Source organism: Lepidothrix coronata, unplaced genomic scaffold (assembly GCF_001604755.1).
Source record: "Lepidothrix coronata isolate B3197 unplaced genomic scaffold, Lepidothrix_coronata-1.0 Scaffold33, whole genome shotgun sequence".
Taxonomy (NCBI): Eukaryota; Metazoa; Chordata; class Aves; order Passeriformes; family Pipridae; genus Lepidothrix; species Lepidothrix coronata.
This window is the reverse complement of record NW_016690213.1, coordinates 1,339,192-1,363,440: the sequence shown is the minus strand read 5'-3', so window position 1 is coordinate 1,363,440 and position 24,249 is coordinate 1,339,192. Positions and strand designations below refer to the sequence as shown.

General features: G+C 44.6%; 1 protein-coding gene across 4 annotated transcripts; it reads right to left on the bottom strand.

The window, feature by feature from the left end:
- On the bottom strand, positions 1-22,626 carry RD3 (retinal degeneration 3). 4 transcript variants are annotated; one of them, XM_017811745.1, is made up of 4 exons: positions 16,082-16,335; positions 14,009-14,134; positions 11,669-11,983; positions 1-4,092 (listed from the first exon to the last, which is right to left on the bottom strand). In XM_017811745.1, exons 1-4 carry the CDS (start codon positions 16,204-16,206, stop codon positions 3,795-3,797), a joined length of 864 nt encoding a protein of 287 aa, XP_017667234.1. In that variant the 5' UTR covers positions 16,207-16,335; the 3' UTR covers positions 1-3,794. The 4 variants fall into 4 exon arrangements, with proteins under 4 accessions (XP_017667234.1, XP_017667236.1, XP_017667237.1 ...); XM_017811747.1 differs by lacking the exons at positions 14,009-14,134; positions 16,082-16,335 and adding an exon at positions 22,576-22,626; XM_017811748.1 differs by lacking the exons at positions 14,009-14,134; positions 16,082-16,335 and adding an exon at positions 22,217-22,237.
- Positions 22,627-24,249: the final 1,623 nt, after the last annotated feature.

Below are 24,249 nucleotides of genomic sequence, written 5' to 3'. Positions count from 1 at the left end.
TTATATTTCAGGAGATCTTTAATTAAAGACAACAAGTACAAATCAGTTGGTTTATATTCCACAGCTTTGCTTTAATTCTCCAAGGTTCCATGATGAAATATATAAACAGTGCAATGTCAGCAGACAGGTATTTCCCGCAGAGCTTACTCCAGTTCCCTGTGGCGTGACAGCTGCCTGAACTATGTGCCGACATGGGTGAGGAGACTCACCTCCTGCACTGCACACCTCTGCTGGCTGCCACAGCCTCTGGACAAGGCCCATCTGTAGAAGCCCCAGAAGCAGGGCTGCCCAGCCTCCCTCAGGTGAGTAGTGCCTCTGAGAAGTGTTAGCCCTTGGAAGCCCAGTAGTGCAACTGAGCTGCTGCTGTTACTTATTAGAATGTATAACAAGTCTAGGACTGCTTTTTGCTGGGTGTGACAGTGTCCTTTGGGCAGCACAACGCTATCAGCAGTGGGCCAACAGCAATGCTCTGAGCTGATACCAAAATCCTTGCTCAGTTTCAAGAGAATCTTTGAGGATTTAGAATGACTCTTGTTCAGTTAACTCTTGTACATTAATGATGATGTACTGCTAGTTCACTTTTTATTCTTCTTAAAGAATTAAGACACTGGACTAGCTCTAGGGAGGTGCTAAGAACAGATCAGAGGGTCCCATTAGGGCTGTGTAGAAATGTTTTGTTTAGTTTTTCTACACTAGTAGGTCGGGCAGCCCAGGAGGAGCAGAGCTGTAGAGTCAGACAGTTATCAGTGATGACCTGATGTTCACTCTACATAAGTTTTGTGAGGGTTTATTTCAGACCACCATTAGTCCAGCTTTATGGAGCTGTGAGCCACCTGGATCATTTGGGTTAGCTTCAGCCAAAAGCAATCTTGTTTGCCCACTGTGTGTGCCCAGTGCCATGGACTGCAGCACAGTAGGTGGGGACAGTTAGGAGTTTCATGCTCCTGATTTGAACTAAGATGCTAATTTAGCCACACAGAAATGTGGAATTAGGACAAGGCAAACATGAGTGGGTAGTTGTTGCTACATGCTGTGACCAAAGGCTCTTTTATGGTTCGGTCTACAGCATTCCTAAGGAACAGGAGCACCACAAGCAGAGTGCAACAGTCATGCATCCAAACCACTTCTCCAGCTCTGCTTCAGTACCTGCTGCTGCACACACAGTGCAGAAGGTCACAGTCAGTCTCCAAACAGCTGGCCACAGGTGAGCGTGGTAGTACTTCTATCCCTTTAAGAGTACTACATAACATGGAGTGAGAATAGAACTCTCATAGCTTGGTATCCAAATATCCCTTTGCCATCAGATCACACGGTGTAACCTGCAGAAACAGTACAGGGAGAGTGATACTGTTTAAAAGTTTGGATTACATTTTGTTGTGGAATTAGGAATGCTGGGTAAATTGAAACAAAACCGCTGTCACAAGCACTGCCACAGTCTGGCCTCCGTAACATGCAGGGTTTTCACCAAAGATCAGATTTGTCTCCCTTGGCTGGCTCTTGCAGGAGAATGGTATCTGCTAGCTGGAAGTTGTTAATGAAGGGCACAGCGTGATCACAGGCTGCTGTGATAGTGTGAACACCCTTCAGGTGATTCCTTGTCTTTGTAAATTGGTGTAGGGAAGTTAGTTACTCCTGATTTTCCTTAAGAAAGAGTGAGCACACTATTGACACTGTAGTGTAACAATGAGCTTTATGTCAGTGTGTCAAAATGTCCCATGTCTCCCATGGGACATCAAACATCACATCAATACAGTCAATACTGAAAGTGTCAAATAGAACATAAGTGCAAATAAAATGACTGCAGCGCTGTAGCAGGAAATTCATGAACTCATCTCGGCCTTCAGTAGCATACAGTGGCTTGCAAATATATAAAAAAAAAAAGGCTGACTTTTTTCCAAACAAGAATTTTTCTGAAAGTTGTGGTGATCCCTTGCTAGAGATCCTACATCTTCTAGACAGCTAAGGCTATGCTAAGTATCTCAAGCCTTTGTTTTTACTTCATATACACAATCACATTACTTCACGAGGACATATGGCTGAAAAACACTAAGCTGATTGTCGGAAGGCTTTAAACTCTCCCTCACTGACCTAGAGTTGAAATAGCTTGTCCCAAAGTGGATGCTGTATTTGGAAGCCCAAGGTGAGCTTCTGCTATCTGTCCCTAGGAGGGTTGCTGGCAGCAGTGTTTACCAAGGGACAAGAAACTACAGCCTGGTGCTAGTAAGAAAGCCTTGTCTTCAATCTTACATAGCCCAGAGGGGAGAGAGGAAGAGCCAGAATCTCACAGTCTTAGAGAGCTCTTAAGGGTTTGATCTTGATCTTTGTTTTATTCTGCCTTCCCCCATCTCTGGAAGAAACCACACATTTCTACTCTAGGATAGATCTCATGCACTGGAATTCTTCCCAGAGTTGGCACAGCTTCAAAGGGTTTTCTCTTGGCCGTAGAACCCACATGCTGTTGCAAAGATCCCCAGGGAAAAGAGCTGGAAACAGACAAAAGAACAACAAAGCTACAGGGTCCTCCAGGAGGCTATACCCCACTGGGATGATTCCCCAAGAGCCAGTCATACAGGCAAATTCCTCTCTTCCTTCCCCATCTTCCATTGGTCACCGCAAAGCATCCTAGCCCTTGGGTTCTCTTCAGGACCCATGACTTTCACAGTGTGCTGTCCTGTTTCCTTTGCTGGTGAGAGCTCTTCCTACAGATGCTTACTTAGGGCCCTAGCAGCTTTTCCTTAATGGCATTTTCCTGCTTCTTCAAGCTCTCAGCAGAAAGTTCATCTGCCAGAGCCCTTCAGACACTCACAGCAGCAAGCTGTTCAAATGATCTCACCTGTTGCTACTGTACAAAGAGCCCTGGGAATGAATGCTGAGTCCCTTCATCCTTCTCTGTATAGGAATATTCTCCTTCAGTACTCTTTCAGGCTTGGCCATAAACATTAATTTCAACCTACTGATTTATTACTGGTGTGTGAGGTGGAGCACTGACCTTAGCAACAGAACTCTGAGGACCCACAACAGCATTTGACACAGCTCCGAGGTATCCACCTGTATATCTACATAGCAGGTTGTTCAATTTCTATCTACTCTGCAGGTGCAAGGTTCATGGGGTTCTGCCTGCACAAAAGAGAAAATACCAAAGAAACCTGAACATGCATAAACTGGTTGTTGTGGAATAATATTGGTCTTTAATCTCAAAAGGCTTGGGTCTCTTTCTACTCAGGTTGGATTGTGAACTGTCAGCAAAAAGTGGATCAAGAGCAGTGCTGAGGTTACCTGTGAAGTTTGTTGTAGCACTGAGGAAGGCTATTAGTTGGAAAAGGAAGTTCAGTTCCAAATCAGATACTAGCTTTACCTCACAAGCCTGATCCTGCAAGCCTCACTCATTTAAGTGGCTGTCTTGCTTTCAGCAAGATTGGTCCAGGCAGCAGCTCTCAGTGGCTCGAGCCAAAAGTTTTTATAGATAACTACATCCAGGCTGGAGGGGAAAGGGAAAAGACAGACATAGCAAAACTAATTCATTTTCCAGAAAAGAGCAGTAATAAAAATGAGATAGTAAGTGAGCCTTGCCCTTAAGGTTACTGAATAGCTACTAAATTAAAGGAAAGGCTACCATGTTTGGTAATAAATTGTATCATCCGCTGCAGGCATCAGCTGCAGTTACTATGGACACAGCTTCCAAGACAGAGATAGGCAGGAAGAGAGAGCTGGAACAAAGAAGGAACAGTAGAGCTAAAAAAGGGTTAGCTGGGATTTTCGAAGATCACTGTCTAAAAACCTTATTCAGTATAGAGTCAGAAATCCTTGGTGTGCCGAAATTCTGGCATGCTCCAAACCCTTCTGGTGGGCTGGGTGCCCCGTTCCACATCCTCAGAGATGGTCTTGATATCACTGATGAACGGGGAAATCCTGGACCGAGATTTAAATGTTGCTAAGGAGAGGCTGGTTCTGTTCTTTGTGTTCCATTGCCTGGCAAGCTTCTTGGCTTCTTCCTCCTCTTTGATCTTCTCAGCAGCTTCCTGCAGGACAGACCGGAAGAGCCGGGATACTTCCTGTGCTTCTGGTTCATATTCAGCAACAACTTGCCGGAATCTGAAAGCACAGTCAAGGCACAGCTTTGATTAAAAACATCAATTTACGGATTGCTGCCAAATCCCTGTGCTAGGCTTGGAACTCGCACTTTCCTGCTAAATGGGACTTTCTGGACTGAAGGGAACAACAACAGGGAGGGGCCATGAAGATATGCTCAAGGTCTCTAAAATCACAAGCAAGCCATGGAATGTAAGGAAGCAATGAATCACTGTTTCTTATAAGCACAAAAGATAGTTGGGAGAACCAAACAAAGCTAGAAGGCAAGTTTGAAACAGAAGGAAGTGCTCTTTCACATAATACCTATTAAACCAGAACTCGGTGCTATCAATAGCTAAGAAACAAAATTATTAGACAAGTTTATGGAAAATGTCCCCATCAGCACTGATTAAATATGATTGTCCAAATGCAAATCCTTGCTCAAGTAGTCCCTTAACTGTAGCTTACCAGAAGCTGAGGGTAGAACAGGGAAAGGCCCACTAGACTTCCCCTTTTTCCAGTGCTTCTTCCCCATACCATTACCCAATGGCCATTAGACAAACAAAAATCCAGTAAAACTCTTCTTTGTTTGGTAGTCTTTCAATATCTAACGTTCAGTGAAGTGGTATTTCATCTTCCAATGGATTTCTGTAAGATAATGAACTGGCTCAGTTCATTATCAGCATGATGTTGTATCTAATTAGATAACTGTGAATTACTTCAGTGCCTTTTTTGAGATTTACTAAGCTAGCTTAATACCAAGGAAGTGAAAAGAATCACCACTGTTTATTTTGCAGGTGAGGAAGATGAGATGCAGAGCAGGATAGTTTTCATGAAGCCACTGAGTGGGCCACTGGCCAGGCAATGAAGAGAGCATGCCATTGCTGACACTTCGTTGGGTGACTTGGTCCCCAGCCTGGAGAGTGAGGGATCCACTCCCTAGGCTCACACAGCAGTCATGTAGATATGCTAATTGTTCTGTAACAGTATGTATTTATGACAGGGTAATATGGGTACTCTTCTAATAAATATTCACTTCTTACTATTAAAATTACACCTACAAGCAGACAGAGAGCTGAACTATTACTTCATTAGAATGCAGGTATTTGTACTTCATGGAAGCTAAGGTGTATAAGGTCGGTAAGCATTCTGATATTTTTCTGCAACAGAACTTAACAAGGATGGAAAACAGTAGGGCTGTATTTAAATAAGCCTAATACATCAGAAGCAGGTAGAAGAAGATATTGACTCTTGGTTTTTTGGTAAGGCCTAGGAATGTAACAGGGAGTTTAGTACATATAGCATTGCACTACTTAATGGTGTGCCAAAGGGTACCCAAGATAATAACGACAGAAAGAAAGCCAGAGAGAAACCAAAAAGACTTTTTGTGCATTTATGTATTTTGACTCTTACTGCTGAGGCCTGTTATTGGACACATATCTTGACATCATGCTGTGTCCCAAATAGTTCAGTGCCTTTCTCTCGCAGCAGGTACTGGCAGCTACATGTCCAGCTGTGGAGACACCAGTCAGTATTGCTTCCTGAGGGAACTCGGTGTCAGCAGAAGTCACCAGCCCCTTCCAGCATTAAGCTATTTCAGTTGCTTTGGATGAATTCTTAGTCTCCCTCCCCTCACCAAAACCTTTTAAGCTTTGAACATTTGGGTGCAAAAAGCCTCTGAGGCACTGTAGTTCATAGTGGTACATAAGTACTTACACAGTGATGCCAAACAGCCTGTAAAAGCAAGAGACTAGGTCTTGCTGAGGGTAAGCACACAACAGCGGTAACAGGGATTTGCTGCACATTGGAAACATCCTCTCTGCCTTTTGAGGAGGCACTTCAGTTGTGTTATCAAAGAGCCTAAAATGCAGTTTTCACAATAAATATATTTTTCCTTTTATCCTATTTGAAGTATAGACAGATAAGTGCATGGAAGCCCAAGTCTTCACGACATTATTATTATTACTCCAGGGAAGGCACCTTCAAAGGATTTTTATTGTAGAGGTGAACTAAATGAGTCATTCCATCATTTTATCTCCATGTGTATTTTAAAGAGAGGTGCTGTCATATTTTATGTCTGTATATATCAGTACATTCTCCTTTTTTCTATTGACAACTGTACACCCAAAAGGCCCCATCACTGCCTCTGGTTTTAGAGGTTGTGTGTCATACTGCTGGATTGTGGCTCCGGAGCAGGCAGCAGCGTGTGTCAGGCTATTACTGGACCAGTGACTGGCTCTGGGAACAAGATGGGAAATGGGTGGGTTGATAGCACAGAGCTCTAATGCTTATGCCTTGTGTTGCTAATAACACTCCCAACCAATTTAGCTGAAATAGTTTTCTAGAATCAGAGTAACTTTCCACCTTCACAGCTATCTGCCTGTTTGCACTCTTCTTAGCTAGGACAGTAAGAATAGTTTTGTGAACTCTGCTGTTAAGATTTACCTCTGACTTATCAGGACCAACATCAAAACTACTTCATATGGATTTAAGCAGATCTAAGAAACAAAGAGAAAGCAATCCGAAAGGTTGTCTGCTAGTCACCCAATGAAAAGCCACTCACATTCTGATGGAGAAGGGAAAGGGGAGCCTTTTCTGTCCCCTAATAAGACAAACTACTTTATCCTTTTATTAATGCTCACCTAACTTCAGTACTGGCACGTTTGTGTAAGGGGCAGCCTGTGTAGGAAGTCCAAAAGGTGTGCACACCACAGATATTTCTCAGCGGAAAAGATGGACAGGCTATCAGGGCTGAGGTGTAGCTAAACCAGTCTGTGTATCAGAGGACAGATGATGTTTGCTGCAGACACCTACACATAACCAAAGCCATCTTACCCGCTTATCAATGAAAGCCAGTTGGTGTGCTGGATGATCCATCAATCTGCTCTCTGCACAGAACACCCAATGTATAAACACAGCAAAACCACTGGAATCAAGGGATATGGGCTTTCACCTTGGCAAACAAACTCCACTCAAAGCTGCTCAGTGGAATTTAGCACACAAAATTGCACAAGGCTCACTTATCTTCTAGCACAGGTTAACACCCTTATGCTTTTGCATGGAACAGTTTCAAACTAGGCAACTGCACGACCATATCTAGAAATGCCTCAACAGGGTTTCCTTATTCATCATAAAAGCATTACCTATCTATCTATCTTGTGACACAAGCTGTGAGACTGCTGGTAGCCTGTAAGACATTATGCAAGTCACGCAGACATGACTGTCAACAAAACTCACCTTGAACCAGCACGGAAGCCTGGGGCAGATCTATAGGCATACATAGGGATGAGCACATTCCCCAGTCCAGGCAGCGTTTTAATCACAATTGAAACAAATTTGTTTTTCAAATTGTGACCCTTCTGTTTCTTAAAGATTTTAAGAATCTGGCTGCACTTGGCTCGTACTGGCACTGCTTTTTTAAAGCGCTGTCACCTGCCTATGTTATTCTGTAGGTCCCCAGTACAGAGGGTTCCCTAAGTACAGCCTGAACTTTAAAGACCTGTTAAATCCAATGGAAGTCCATGGACTTAAACAATATGCTTATAGTTCAGTGTATTCCTGAGTGCCTGGCTGAAGTGGGACCTCTAAGTGGATTTAGTAATTCAAAGAAAATGTGGGGTGCTTAGTGCTAATAATTAGCTGCTGACTCCTGAATTTTGAACAGGAATTCTGGTTATAGTGTAACATTGTGAACAGCTTTGCTAGAGAAGGCTCCTTGACTCCTAAAGAATTATGGCATTCACACTAATTGCAACACTTATATCACATCACCTCAAACTTAAGCTCATAATTGTAAATAAATCCATTTTTGATTTTAGTCATTTGTCTTCAAGAATACTAGGAAAGCCGCTTCAGCTTTCACACAAACCTTAGAAAATTACAGTCCTTAGCCTGTGGTATTAATAACAACCTGGGTCACCAAAATGCAGGTTTACATTTCAATATTAGTGGGGTTTTTTGTTTCCCTCTGGGCAGAGAAGAACAAAAACCCACTGTTTCACTTTTGCTGAAACCAAAAGAAATTAAAGAGACTTTCACTAACTCTGATTAGGGCTAAAGCTCTGAGTTAAGATGGCAAAAATCTAGAGTTTTGTATTGGTAACCTACTTGTTACCTACTAGTCTACTTGTTCAGTTTAACCATGGCAGTCAGGTACCAAAGGCCTCACTGTCATTTCCTTCAAATGGCTCCAGGATTTAATTTTAAATAGTCAGTGATCTCCAACCCAGTAACCTAAAGCTAAGTTACTCCTGAATGCAATAGCTTTATTTGCATGAGGTGAATCAGAGTCTCCAGATGTCTGATGGTATTTGCAGTGTATTTGAATCCTTCCAGAATTCCAACAGACTCAAAGAGAGGTTTCTATTGACCTGAAATACAAAATTAGCAAACTGGATGGTAAAAAATCCTTTTATTTGTGAAGTGCTCCTTTCCAGCCTCTTCCACATTTAAAGAAACAAATTTATAGAAATTTTACCTCTCAGTAGATGAGACTGTAGCCACAGAAAAGGACAGTTTGGATATCATTTAGACCTTTGGAGAATGAAGTGACATCTCTGACAACCCATACAAAAATTTTTTGTTCTAGTTTTGACTCTGAGCTCAGTCTAACAAAGGAGACCTTGCATGACACAAACAAAACAAACTGCAGTCTTGCTAGTTGCCTGCTACTTGTGTTATTTAAGTATTGCATGTTTGCCAAGTACATCAAAAAGGACTTCAGCTCTTCAAATGCCTAAAAGGGAAAGGAAAGGATCAAGCTTACTATTTCAGTCAGAACCAAGGACTTCAGTAGGGTACACACTCTGCATTTCAATTTCCAAGTGCAAGCTCATAGATGGGGTTTTTTTGTGGAAGATTTTTCTAGAAGTTGCTGCATATTGCGAAGTCATAGAGTATTCAAGAGGAAACATCAGTGGTGCAATGATCTTGTTATTAAACTACTTCACTGGAAATGTAAAGGTTTCCGTTGAATTGCCATTATACTCATCTTGTGGAATTTTGGGGAAGTTACTAAAATCTCTAGCTTATCTCAATTTCTGAGAAGAGCATTTGTCCAACTTTGGCTGTCTTTCAATTAAATTGCATGCTCCTTCTTTTTCCTGTACATTTTCAGCTCCTAACATAGCAAGCCCCATTCTTTTTCTTTGTTTCCGTGTCAGCAATGAGGATTTCTTGGAATCACAGAGCTCTCGGTTAGAAGGTTATAAAAGAAGAGGGATCAACTGTTTACATCTCCAACACAAGATGAAAGGATTATTGAATAAAACTAGGACATATGAGTTAAAAACAAGCAAAACACAGTTTTTTACAGCAGAGTTGTAGTTCAGGAGTGGAACTCTTCCACAGGGTACCACAAATGCTAAAAGTTTACTTGTGTTCAAAAAGAGAAGAGCCCCCACAGCCTAAACAAAGTACTGAAAGAAAAAGTCACATCAGCCAATTATGGACCAAAAGTCCACTTCTGGCTCCAAAAGTCTCCCAGTTACAAGGCACAATTAGTTGGATGCCGTATATAAGGTATTGTGATTGCCTGTACCGTTGGATTTGCTTGCCTTGTTCTTTACTATTTTCCTTACACTGATGCTACTGGCCACTCTCTCACACACAGTCTGCACATCAGACCATTCAAACCTTTGACCCAATCCAGTTCCACGGTTTTTGTGGCTATGATTTTTCCCTTCTCAATCGTGGAATTGAACCAACTAAAGTAATGGTAGCCACATTTTGTTATGTGGCTCTGCGAACCACACAAACTCTGTAGTATGGAACAAAAACATGCCACTTCTTGAATCATGCTGTAATACAACTTATGATAGCCTACAATAGCAATTTGTAAGAATTTTAAGAGGATGGTTTTAGCCTTTTTCAATCATGCCCACATAGAGCCCACCAGCATTGCTGAGTATGTTTACCTACTGCTAACAGTATGCTGAATCCTGAACAGTGAACGACACTACAAGCTGCACTGAAATCACACATCTTGCATGATCTGTTTCAGTTAAAATAAAAATTAAAAATTAAAAAAATAGCAGAGCAAGTTGTATGTGGCTCAGCTTAATACTTTTGTGAAGGAGATGATGAACCTTGGGGCCTCCCAGCTCCAGCAGCTGAAGCTTGCTCTCATGGAAATAACCTGTTTGCCAGACAGGCCCTGCTCAGTGACCCTGAGGATGGTGAAAATAACTGAACCCCAAGGGATTTGGAGTGGCTTGTTTACAGCATAGCTTGGAGTTATACAAATACAGGGGAGGTGCTGCCCAGCAAACTTTTAGTGGAGAGAACTTGGCCACTGAGCGATCTCTGATTCTGACACCATGGCCCTCTTTTCAACAAGGCCTGCGCCGGCTTGCTTCTAAGGTTCAGCCCCAGGGCTAGAGAGGTAGCTTTGGCATCCTTTCCTGGCTACTCCAGTGCTTTTACAGTTGTAGTTCAAGCACTGTAGGTTCATTTTTTCAAGGGAAAACAGGTGTCAGCATATGCAGTGAGGGACTGCAGAGTGCTGAGACCCCCCATTGTATATGACCTGCAAGGACTGTCTTCTAATCCCAACTGAAGAACATGTTGGAACAGGGGAATTTGATTATAAAGGCCCATTTCACAGCTTTGCTTTGGCTAAGGTGGGCTTCAGAGTCACTATTTGTCACTTGCACTGTGCTAAATTCAAGTAAGGGTTTAACTTACAACAGCCACCTCAAAAGAAAAAGAGCCACACCCCTCCCTTCCAGTTTGGATGCTAAGGCAGAATTAGGTGAGTTTCTAAAGGCATTTCCATGAAAGGTCACTCAGCTGGCAAGCAGCAATCCTATGTCTAACACTTGAAAGGCTCAACAGCAAGTTCTGTTTACATCCACACTGCAGAAGTCAGAAGCACCACTTAGCTGTTCAATCCAATCTCATGCCCCACCTGCATCCTGCTCCGTGTCAAGGATGTGGAGGGGGCAGAGGAGGGAGACACAAGTCCCTCCTTTCTCTGGGAATACCTGGCTCACAGGCTGAAAAAAAATAATAGCACCTTTTGGCTACTTTGGACACTGAGGACAAGTGCCTCAATAGACCTGCTGGACAGCCTAAATCAAGGAATGAAGGCTCCAGTGAGAGTGGATAAACACCAAAGGAGTTATTCAGAGACTGTGGAATCTTCACCCTTGGGTATATTCAACAGTGGACAGGACAAGGCCCTGAGCAACCTGATCTAACTTTGAAGTTGGCCCTACTCTGAGTAGGAGGTCAAAGTACGTACCTCCAGAGGTCTCTCTCAACCTCAATTTCTCCAAGATTCTAAAGTCTGAAGCAAAAGCCATCACAATACTGAAATGGTGACTTTTCATCAGACAAGATAAAGCTGCTCTGACTGTTCAGGAGCATAAAGTACTCAAGCCAGTCTCAGGGGGAGATGGCATTTAGTAACTTGTCGTGTTAAACTGACTTAAAAACATTAGATTTCCCTTCTTCACAAAGACACTGTCCCAACAGAACTTATCATACAGGATGCCAAATTTTGGTTCTGTTGGTCCTGGCAACTCTCATTCCCTCTTTGCATATCATATGGAGGAAAAGGGGAAAGGAAAGGTCTGTATCATCACATCTTTTACTGTACCTGACTATGACAGGCCCACAGTAGGAAGGATGTATTTTGGCACACATATCCTCCAACTGCAGCCGCTCTCCTGGGCTGATATCATAGTTGTGCTTTGGATAGCTGACCAGCCAGCCGTAGTCCACCCCAGTCTTGATCTTGCGATATTCATTCTCCCGCTCTCGCTGCTGCTTCTCTGCCTGCTTGATCTGCCAGCTCAGCTCCATCATCAGCGTTTCAACCACCATTTCCGTGGGGTTCCTCTGGGAAATGCGGCTTGGGGGCTCATTCCACCTGAACCAGGATGCCAATGACATAGTGCTCTGTGTGTCTTCACTGGGAGTGGGTTGAGGGTAGGGAAGGAGAGAAAAAGAACAGTGCCATCATCAACAACCTCAGCCGAGAACATGCTGCCCCACACACCCCCTAGTCTGTTGTTCACCTAAAATTGCTACTGGATTAGCCACTTGGAAATAATTGGTGCTGGGCACCTTGAGAAATCTTACCCCCAGCAGCCAACTTGTGCAGAGGGTGAGACAAAGGGTGAAGAGGCACCATCCCCTTAACTTCCGCTCACCGTGTAATTAAAATGAATCACAGTTCTTACACCTTAAGTCAGGTTACAAGGATACTTTGGTCCCTCCAGGCTAGGCTGGGAAAGCCTCCTACCCACAGAGAAGAGGGGCTAGAGCTTGCCTGTCTGTACCCTTATGGGAGGGCACAAGCTTGCAGCAACCCTACATGTGAAAAATCAATGTATGGAGCCAAACTATTGCTGGGAGGTACATTCTAGCCAGGAGATCCTTAGGGAGGAGGCAAGATAGGTGACCCATGTGGTGGGTTGACCCCAGTGTCCACCAAGACCCCACCAAAGCTGCTTTATCACTCCTCGGCTAGACAGGGGAGACAGACTTGTGAGCTGAGAAAAGGACAGGGAGAGATCACTCAGCAATTACTGTCATGTGCAAAACAGACTCAGCTTGGGTAAATCAGTTTATTACAAATCAAATCACAGTAAGATAATTAGAAATAAAATGAAATCTTAAAATACCTTCCTCCCACCCCTTTCTTATTCTTGGGCTCTACTTTACTCATGAAGTCTCTACCTCCCCAAGTCCAGCAGCATAGGGGAATGGGGAGTGGGGGTTGCTGTCAGTTTGCCACATGTTGTTTCTGCAGCTCCTTCCTCCTCAGGGGATGGCTCCTCACATGCTTCCCCTGCTCCAGCATGGGTTTCCTCCCATGAAAGACAGTTCTCCATGACCTTCTCCAATGTGAGTCCTCCCCACAGGCTACAATTCTTCATGAGCTGCTCCAGTGTGTGTCCCTTCCACAGGGTGCAGTCCTTTAGGAACTGACTACTCCAGCATGGTTGCCCCCCACTCCGGTCACAAGTCCTGCTATCAAACCTTCTCCAGTGGGGGCTCCTCTCTCCATGAGGCCACAGGTCCTGCCAGAAGCCTGCTCCAGCGTGGGCTTCTCACAGGGTCACAGCCTCCTTTGGGCATCCCCCTGCTCTGGTGTGTGGTCCCCCAGGGGCTGCAGGTGGATATCAGCTCCACCATGGACCTCCATGCTCTGGAGGGGCACAGCTGCCTCACCATGGCCTTCCCCTTCTCTGGTGCCTGGAGCACCTCCTCCACCTCCTTCTGTGCTGACCTTGGGGTCTGCAGAGCTGTTGCATTCCCGTATTCTTACTCCTGTCTCCTAGCTGCTATTGCTCTTTTTTTCTCCTCTGCTTCTTAAATCTTTTATCCCAGAGGTGCTCCCACCTGGGCTGATGGGCTCAGCCTTGGCTAGTGGTGGGTGCACCTTGGAGCCTGGCTTTGGCTTTGTTGGACATAGGAGAAGCTTCTCACAGAAGCTGCTGCTGTAGCCCCTTCCCCCCCCAAAAAACCTTGCCACTCCCACCAAACACACCTGCACCTGGGTAGGTTTGCTGCTGTAACATAAGCAGCAGAGCTCGCCCATATTGGGTAGTACCCACAGGAGCATTAGCTACAAGGTCAGAAAGAGCTTTAACCATTATTTAGCAAATATGTTGTTGAACGCAGGGGAGGCTACACCACCTTCTATAGACTGAAGTCCAACTATCAGCTTTACTGCAAGAGCATTCCTTCAGCGCTACCATCAGTGCCAAGGGAACTGAGGCTGGTCTGAGATGGAAGTACAAGCAATACCAAGGTTTAAACTGTTATTACTTCTAAGTAAGAGGTTTCTACCTCTGGGACATTACCCAGCACTTAGAAGACAGAACAAATTGCATCAATCAGCTCAGAAAAAGATGGAATTAACTCCCCACCCAGCCAGTCCCTTCATGTTGTCCCTTCAGGAGGACAATGCATGGAACAAAGTTATTACCTATTGTACTTGTATTTAAACACAATGGAATCCAAAGCAGGCACTAGGGACCTGAACAGGAGCAAAACAGCATCTGTTTCTTCACACAGTGCGCTTACGTGCCTTGTTGCTCCCTTCCATTTGCCCCTAGGGAGAAGGGGTGGCACAAACAATGATTGCAGCTGGGATTACAGAAAGGCTACTCCTGGCAGCAGCCCAATCAGGGCATGGCGTCAAAAGTTAACATGAGGGCAACGGATTAAAGAGTCTGATTCTGCAGGGCCTGAGCAAATCCTCATTATTGAGACACACACACAAAGGCAGACATAAAATGGAGAAAAATATACTTTTGATTTAAGTTTTCACACTGGGGTCTAGGGCCTTTAGTGACAATGCAAATCACCAGAAGCTCATAACTACACAATACTCCCGCTAGAGCTGAGAGCCACGAGCTCCCAGATTCCTTGGACGAGAAATGATCAGTAGGGTTCTGTCCTCAATGTGAGGAAAAGTTGCTTTCAAGCCTTTATCACTTGTCGTAATGTAGCCTTGTTCTCTTTCAAAAATGTTCATACCATATAAATACATCACATCATTAAAGAAAAATGCTCCAAAAACCTGGATAGTCTGTACAATGCCCAAGTCTGAAATTATTTCAGGGTCTAACGCTTAGGCTTTTCCAGAATTAGGAAGTTTGCCAAACTGCACCAAAGGACTAGTTTCCCTAATCCTATATCCTACTTCTCCCAGCAAGCAAAACCAGTTTCTTCAGAAGGAAGACATAAAAGGGCTGAAAACTTCAACAGGTCACAGATGTAGCTACCTTGGTGTGTAAGGCTGCAGGTGCTCTCCTGAGACTGTGTAAACATTAACACCTTTGCTACTTTGCAGCACTTATACATGAGAGATCGCTGTAACTGGCTTTGCCCTGGAGCATCAGCTATGATTATCCTTATGACAGCAGTCACAGTCAGCAGCTGCTGGAAGTAATCCTGCTCCTGTCTCATTTCTGTGCTCTGGAGGAAGAGGAGCAGCAGGTCCTTTCATTTGTTTTTATCACCAGGGTGACTCCAGTTAACAGCTCTCAAATCACCACACAGTGCTCTGGCTGTCTGCCGCTGACTTACTTGTCCAAGAGACATGAACGAACTCAGGTTGGAACTGATGTGCTGACAGCTTCAACTCCATGATCCCACCATTCCAACATGTACGTGGATCTTGCTGCATGGTGGCCTCCACTCACCATTATGCATTAATAAGGGTGGAGATCTTTAAAACTGAAGACCTTTTCCTCGGTCTCATCACCCCTTGTATGTCGCATAGGTGAGCCCTGCTAACAAAGTTGAGGAGCATAACAGGCCACAAGCTGTTGTAAATAATTTGAAGTCTCCTGTTCCTTTTCAGCTTCTGTGACAACAGCAATATTTTGTAAGCTTTTACAGGTACCTGACCAATTAAAGTACCATTATTATTTCCATTTGTGCCTTCATGCGATGAAGGTGAGCATGCCCTTCTCTATTTTACCAGCAAAATGTTAGCTTACTTTGGGTTTACTCTGGCTATGACCTGGTCTCGCATTGATTTAACTCTGTTGACTTCAGGGGCATTAGAGGGCAATCAGTACAAGTGTGAAGCTGAAGAATGCCCTTCCAGCTATTCCTAGCTCACCAGCTGTTTCATTAGAAGAGGAGCAAGAGGGGAAATTATTTGCCAGACTGGGAAAGAGAACAAGGAGACTTGGGGTCTAATTTGACATCCCTGGCTTTCACATGATTCTGGGCTGTTCTTACTGCCTTTATGTGTTTTTTTCTCATAGGTCCGTCTCAAAGCAAGGCATTCTGCATGAGAACCATTTCACCTAGCACTAGTACTGCAGAAGATAAACAGAAAAATATTTTGCATACCTTGTCTGAGCAAGGCCTGCTGAACCTGAGCCTTGCCCAGTCACAGAGCTTTCATAAAGTAGAGGTAACAGGCAGATTTGCTTTTGGTGTGGGAACATGAATGGCACAGACTCTGAATGGGACTTCCACTTGTCTGACATTAAAAAATCTGCTTCCACAGGAGAAGATATAAAGGAAGGAAAGCACTCACCTGCAGCTGAAATGGCCTATTTTCAAATGAAGGAAAATCCCCTGCAAGCATTTCATGCACACTGGCAGCTTGTGCTGGCTGTTCCTAAGGGAGTCTTGTTTGTATGAGATTGTTTCCGTCCCCATCTCTCATCCATCATCTCTTCTCTTTGAGAGCTGGCAAGTGGCCATCTCCATTTAGCAGGCTCAACAAGCCACCACTCTACCCACTACTGCCCTTTGCAGCCTGCAGAAAACACTGTGGGCTCCATTAATTGTGGCTGCTGTTTTTAAATTAAAGTTCACAGGCAGGCTAATCATTAACTGACTCAAAATGGCTTTCCTATTTGGAAAAACTGGAAGGACTGTCAGCAGGATATGGACAACTAAAGGAAGGCAGAAGTTAAAGCCTGACCATCTTAATGGGGAAAAGGACAAATTTACACTTTGCAAGCAACCACATTAAAATTATTTTTAAAAAGAGATATTGTCCCAGCTGAATACACATCTTTCTGTTGTACAATTAGTCCATTTCCTGATTCCTTGTAAGAGGCTATCCTGGGAGGTGACACAATCCAGTTGATAAATTCCTCTGGTGTTATTTAAGCAAAATTTCAAATTTATGTGTGTTCCACTCCAGAAACAGATCTGGGTTTCAAGACTTTGGTCTTATTGACCCTAGACCTTTGCCTAGAAGACAAGCCTTCCCCTCACACTGTTGATTGCAAGTCTGACCAAGCACCTCACAGAGTTAAGCACATATTTACCTTGGCTATGTTGAGGTCTGGAATATCTTACTTTCTCTCACAGCCTCTGGAGGGTTGCTTCAAATATTAACGATTGTTAGTAAGTCCCTCTGAGACTTTTTCAGGGAAAAGTTTCCTGTTAGCTTTGCCTTCCTTCAAAACTCCTTTTTGTTCTCTACGCTGTCAGCAATTCCTACGTTTTTCTCCTCATGTACTTTACAGCTTTCCCATTCTTTTCTCAGGGCATGTTCTGTACAAATTTCACCTTATCTTCCACTTTTTTGCCTTCTCCCATATTTCCCCATGTGATTTCTTCTTGTTCCAGAGAATGCACCGAAGAATCATCAGAAATATCAACATTCACATGCCTTATCTGTTTTTTCACCTTCCTAAAACAGGAGTTCAGCCTTTCCTAGCTCTTTTTCCAACAAAGGGAGTATGTTTCCTTAACCTTCTCTCTGGCTGTTCTTTGGCAAGCTAGAGGCTGTTCATACAACCCAACAGACATCAGTCTCCTTCAGGCTCTTGTGGGCTAGATCGCCACTTGCTAAGACTTGTTACAGCAGGGCTGCTTTCTGTAAAACATGAGTCAATCAGCAGGGCCTGTTTAGTGTATAGAAAATGAACTGAGAATAAAAAATTCCTTTTCCATTGATCCTTTTCCTGGTTCCCAGATTGCAACACCCTCGAGGACAAGAAAAATGTAGGCAGAGGGTGGGAAATGTGCATTTCTGAAAAGAAAATGAGAATAGAGCTGGACTCTCTATAAAGGTATGTCCTTGGTTTGACAAGTCTCCTGTGGTTTGTCTTTGCCTTCACAATCTGTCAGTCCAGAAGTACTGCTGACCATCCTCAGTGACTCTCAAGAGCCTTAGAGGTGTGGTAGTTGTGTCAGAGCAGGAGGAGAAGTCTTAAGGGGCTTCAAATCTAATCCAAAGTCCAGGGTTGTCAATAGAAAGATTGTCACTGAGCTGGCTATAGATAGATTCCTGGGAAATCCACTATCATCCAGTAAAAGCATACAAACAAAAGGGGCTGAGGAGCTGGGAAATGCCTTCTCTCCCTTCTTGTGGGTGGTAGTTCCTTCCTACTAGTCAGAGAGAGCAGAATTTGTTCATGCAAGATACCCACTTAGCCTTTTTCCATACATGCCAGATCAGAGGGTAACAAACAATGAAAATTATTTTTAAAATAAGTGGGACAAGCTCCATCCCCAAATTCTGCTCATAATTGTACTTTTTAAAAGACATGCAGTCACAGGGAAAAGAGATGATGCGAAACTGTGAAGCATATTAAACTTTGTTTTAAATTATTTACTTCTTTAGTAAGGTTTGGATTAGTCTATCCAAGAAAGTCCAGTGTCCTTCAGATAGTGAAGGGTATCTAATATCTCCCTGGACTGCAACTCATGGGTATACTAAAGTTGATTTGGCTACACTCATCTCTGAATTCTGTACATGCTAACTGATGCAATGTTTAACAAGCTGCTCAGGCAGAAATTGTGGTCATGGCTATGCTGCTGGCCATACCTGCAGGAAGTAGTATTAAGTAGTGACAGCATCAAAGATGAATCTCAAATTCTGTTTCTCTTGGGACAAAGATATTTTAATTCTGTTCCAAAGAATCTTAGCGAGTTCTAATTAAGAAACTGCTGCCAACACCTTCTCAATTTTATTTATATAGTCCACCATAGCTTTGTGAAAGAATCCCTGTTCTCTCTTCTCCACCACTTTCTGGTTTGTTCAGCCTGGAGGAGACAGCAGTTTACACCTTCCTCACAAGGGGCAGTGGAGGGACAGACACTGATCTCTTCTCTCTGGAAGTGACAAGACCAGAGGGAATGGCCTGAAGTTGTGTCAGGAGAGGTTTAGTGTGGATATTAGGAAAACATTCTGCACCCAGAGGATGGTTGGGCACTGGAACAGGCTCCCCAGGGAAGTGGTCACAGCACCAAGCCTCATGGAGTTCGAGAAGCGTTTGGATGATACTCTCAGGCACATGGTGTGACTCTTGGGACTGTCCTGTGCAGAGGCCAGGAGCTGGACTTCAGTGATCCTTGGGGGTTTCTTCCAACTCAGGATATTCTATGATTCTATGATTTTTTTTTTTTTTTTGCCGTTACTTACCATTATCCTCTCCATACAGAGACTTTTACCTTATCAGAATCCTACAAAAAATCCTACTTCCTATCTGTCTTTCTTGTTTAGTTACATAGAAGTCTAAAGTGTTTACAGCTACTTACCATGCAATTGTAATCTCAGTGGAAATTATTATAACCTCAGTCTGAGATGCTACAAGGCAATTAATGCTGGAAAAGCAGTAGGTAGGGCTTTTCAATCAAGAAATTTAAAAGCAATGCTAATATAATTGTATTAACACACTAGCATTCCTCGTTCTGACCTGCAGAATAGAGAGAGAACTTTTGAGGACACTCAGGAGTCTGCTTATAGACCACAGCAGAGAACCTGTGTTTTGCTTTATAAGCATACTGATTCCCTGTTGTGATGGACACAAGCTATTTCTGGACTAAAAAACCTGAAAAATCCCAGTGGTTAAAATGTATCCAGGCACATGACCCTGTTACAAGTAGCAAGGAGTTTTGAAAAAGAGAAGTGCTGAGGGTCGAGATAAGGCTTTAAATGCTGCATTATTTATTGACAAGTCTTCATGGCTGCAGGTGTTTAAGGGTAGCAAAAAGCACCTCACAGCAGCATCCAAGAGTGAGCCAGCTGTGACAGGGCACTGTGGCAGCCAGCAGGCCCTTGCATGCCAGGTAATGCCTGTCTGCCCCTAACAGGGCAGTGCTCATGGTCTGACCTGCCTGCCACAGGCTGACAGCTCCTGCTGCTGCCCGGGTCTGCTTCCGAGGGACAAGTGTGCTCAGAAATATGTGAGAACCATGCTGCCCTTCAGCATGTACTCTCGTTCCTGCATGCACTTTTCTCCAGCAGACTTTGCATTGTCAGCACTATAGAAATGGGCTGGCTCTGTGTCTGGTGTAATTGCCACAGAGTTACAAGTCGCTTAAGCCTTTAGTGAAGGTGAGTGACTGTAAAAATCACCACTAGGTAAACCAGACAGACAGAGAGGTAAACCAGGCAGTCAGAGAGTGCCACAAGGTGCTGCAAGACAGAAACTTCTCTCACTCCTCAGCACTTATGTAGTGTGTAAGGCATTCTTAGACCTTCAATCTTTTAGCAAACAAGTCTACCTGATGCATTTTACATCTGCATTTTGCTTGCAAGAGGGGTAAAGGAACAAGAATTCAGCACGAACTGCGCCCCAAGCTCAGTATGAATGAGAAAGGTGTTTTTCAATCCCTAGCCAAAACATGACGAGAAAAGGTAGCTGGTCAACTGGTACAGCTTTGTGATCTACAGTAAAGCTGCACTAATAGAAAACAGATTTGCCCTCTTGAAATAAATGAAAGCTGTGTTGATTAACTCCAGATGAAAATCCAGGCTGCAGATCTTAAAGAAAGAGTGAGGAAGGGCGCAATAGCCTGGAGCTCTACTGGTGGCTGGGACTCTCTACAGAAGATAATCTTTGTGTTGGCTGCAGAAGCAAAAGGGTGGGTGCTACTCAAATGTACTTATGAAGCAGAGCAGCATTTGTCTCCTTATCAGAGCAAATGAGTTCTATTTGTTGAGAAACAGGACTATTATCATGCCAAATTCCCACTTATTCCTTAAACAATGTTTCTAGTAGCAGCCATAAAAACACTCTGTTATATACAACTTACACTAAACTGTTTTCTAGATTTACAGAGCCAGGAAGTTAAAACACACTGAATTGCTCTGTTTGCCTAACTTGTTATTAAAACTCGTATATATTGCTCAGGTCTTGCCATAATGGATCAAACACACCTTCAATTCTGTATCTTGCTTTGATCTCTGCAGACTACAAAGCCAGGTTTCCAGTCAGGACAGAGGGACCTAAAGTATTCTTCAACATTCATTCAGCCATGTAAATGACAGTTCAGAAGGTAACACAGACCCATAGCCTTCCTGTTATTAAAGTTATTCAAACCACAAAAAGAAAAGGTATTACTGCAATAAAGCAAGTAATGTCACAGACTGGAGCTTCTAATGCTGTCATCCACTGTAAATACTTATATCTATAGAATTACAGAAAGAGTTTGAAACTCAGATCCAAAAGGATATTTCACCTCTCATCAGGTTCTCTGAAGTTTTTTTTTAATCATATATTGTGGCATAGACCAGACTAAGTGCTGTGAAAACAGGTGGGTGAGGCATGCATTCTCCATCCAGATTGAGGACTAATTCTTCCGTGAAAGCAGAAGTAACTCATTGCATCATAAGGTGAGAATCCATTTTAACAGATTTCTTTACATTTCTGTCCAGTACTGAACCATAGTTACAGTATCTACCAGGAAGACAATTGACTGAAGACCCTCAAAGTCTCACTCTGGCTCGATTCACTGCAGAACTAAGCCTCTAGTGAGAGTTTTCTCTGCACTGGAGAATACTAGGACCAGTGTTAAAGCTGCATCCTTGTGACAGGAGTTACTTAAAAATACTCACCGTTGTAAAATTAGCACACAAAAGAAGAAAGCTAAATTTACAGTTTGAAAACTTAACCCTGTCTTTGTTGAGATCACTTAAAGCATTGGCAGCAGCTCTGGGAAAGCTCATGCTTTTTGTCCTGCAGTAGCTGTATGTCCCAGCTGTGGGTATACAGAGAGCTGTCATATAAGCAGTGAACAGTGCTGTCTTGAGACAGATTTTAATTAATGTGTTAGCTTTAAGAGATATACAGTGTAGTCTATTCTTAGTTGTGCTGCCATAGCTTCAGAGCTATCTGATTGATGTTAGTGCTACCTGGCTGGGTACCCCAAACACTGGACCTCCCCACTGAAGATACTTAGTAGGGCAGGTGTCTAATCTAAGAGATTTTAAAAGTGTCATATGCATAAGGCAGCACAAACCATGCTTTCCTCCTCAATTGCCTGTTCTTTACGTAACCAGTTACCCAGTGCTTATCCATGCAGGCAGCCGTGCCCGAGCCCAGCCTGGGAGAGCTGTCCGAGCACCCTAGCCCCCTTCCCTGCCCACCCATCCCACCTCACCTTTGGCACCAGCGCTCCCGCTGCTTGTACGGACAGACGGACGCGGAGCGAGCGGAAAGGGTACCAGAAAGAGGACGTGGCTTGAAGTCAAGCCCTCTAAACTGGCACAGCAAGCTTAAACCCACAGTGGGGCATGGATTAGCCCTGGTGACGAGGGATAACAGCTGGGCTTACGGCAGTGCTTTTGAGCGATTAGGGCTTGGTCCAGTACTTCCACGGACACAGTCACCCGGCAAAGAGCTGGCACCTCTCGGCTTAGCCAGACTTCGGCACCTGCTTAAAAGTCCTTTCAAAACATGAAAACTTTGTGGGGTTTTCTAACCTGCAGCTGAGTCGGCACTTTGAAGAAATGAACGTACTTCACAGCCCTGGGACTTTCCGAATGCGGTAAAGAGGCGTTTGCTCCCTTCGCCCCCCGGCCGTCGCCCCCCCGGCTCGGCGCCCCAGGGCTGTCCCGGCGCTGTCCCCGGCGGAGGGCGGCGGGCAGAGAAGCCCCTCGGGCTGGGCGGCCAAAACCCCACCGCCGGCACGGCGGGAGTAGGGACACCCCAACCGCGGACTCTTGGCAGCAAAGACAGCGGTCACCTCCGCTCGGCACCACCTCCGTCCCGCCGGGCACCCCGCCCGCCGCCGCCGGCAGTGTCCCCTCCTCCTCCTCCTCCTCCTCCTCCTCCTCCTTACCGCGGTCACCGCTCCCGTCCCGCCGCCGGCGCTCAGGCAGCGAGCGGCCGGGGCAGCGCCGCCTCGACGCCGCCGCTTCGCCCAAGTTGAGCGGAGCCGTCGCCGGCTTCTCCCTCCGCTCCCCGCCGGCTGCCCCCGCTCCCCGCCCGCGGCGCTGTTCCCATAGCGACTACGATAACCCGATTTGGTCCAGGGGCGGTGCGCTCCGACGGGGCGTCCGCCCGGTCCCAGCACCAGCCCCAGCCCCGGCCCCGAGTCGGCGTTGACCCCCCCAGGGACTCACCTCCGTAGACTGAATTTGCACCGATAAATAACGGCGCGGTAACTAGATCGATTTGATTTGTTTCTCGCCACGTCCTTCAGTAACAGATAAAGCTGTCCAAGGGGTTTCGGCCACAAAAGCCACAAGGGTTTCACTGGGTTTAAAGGGACGAAGGATGAGGGGCCGGCACGGGATCTGGAAGGGCACGGAGAAGGTGAAGAGGAAGAAGCTTTTTACAATGAGAATGGTGAAACACTGGCACAGATTTCCCAGCGAGGTGGTGAATGCCCCATCCCTGGAAACATTCAAAGTCAGGCTGAACAGTGCTCTGAGCAACCTGACCTACCCAACGATGTCCCTGCTTGTTCCAGGGGGGCTGGACTAGATGGTCTCAGCCACATGTGGCCAGAGTGACCTCCGTGAGCCCACAGCTTCTCATCCCGCCTCTTACTGCAGTACAAAAATGCACAGAACAATCCCCAGTGTCATTGGTCAAACCTCATCAAATTCAAGGAAAGCCAGGCTGCGCCAGAGGGTTGCTGACCTATAGCCTTGGGTAAGGAGAGCACATGGACTGCTGGCACCACTCAAGGACACGTGCAATGTAAGCACATGTGTAAAGTCAATCATGTCCCCACTGAAAAGCTTTCATGAATTATGGCCCAAATTCTGATGTCTTGGTATTTATGCAGTACTCACACAGCCAGAGGACAGTGGTGCTTCAGACTACGTATGTCTGTACAGTACACACATAAATCAAAACAGGCCAGTTAAGAAATTACAGGTTAAAAGATGCCCAGTGCAGTCTAAATTAAAATGTATGAGGATGGGTTTTTTAAAGTTCAGTTTATTATTAGATTAAAAATTACAGCTGGACTAACAAAGAGATTAGAAGCATTTTCTGCTCTAATTACCTGTGGAGGATTACATGTCTGTCCTGAGCTTCAACACCAGCCCAGCATACTATCCAGTTTGCAGAGATATATTTTCCAGGTTATATTTCCAATGCAGTGAATTCCTGGAAATTCCTGCCCTGAATCAGAGACAACGATGACTGGGGAATATCTTCAGGAACATTTCTTTGCAGATATATAAGCCTCACAAAGGAAAAATTGTTAATCTCTCCTATACCTTATTTATCAGTTGAAGCCAAGGATTTTTATACTGTTGTACTCATATGACTTATCAGATCAGTCAGCACTCAAATCATCAGTTGCTTGGAAGCAACACTCTGGTAACATAGGTGGAGGAAAGATTTATTCAATGGTACATTTTCCAGCACATGTCGTGACAATTAACTTTCACCGTACTGCAATTTGTAGTGCTGTCCATTTGAGACTGCTGTTTTCATGGTTTGTCAGATGCTTCTCTGACTCACCTCAGCACACCACTAACACTGCAGATGTTAGCTG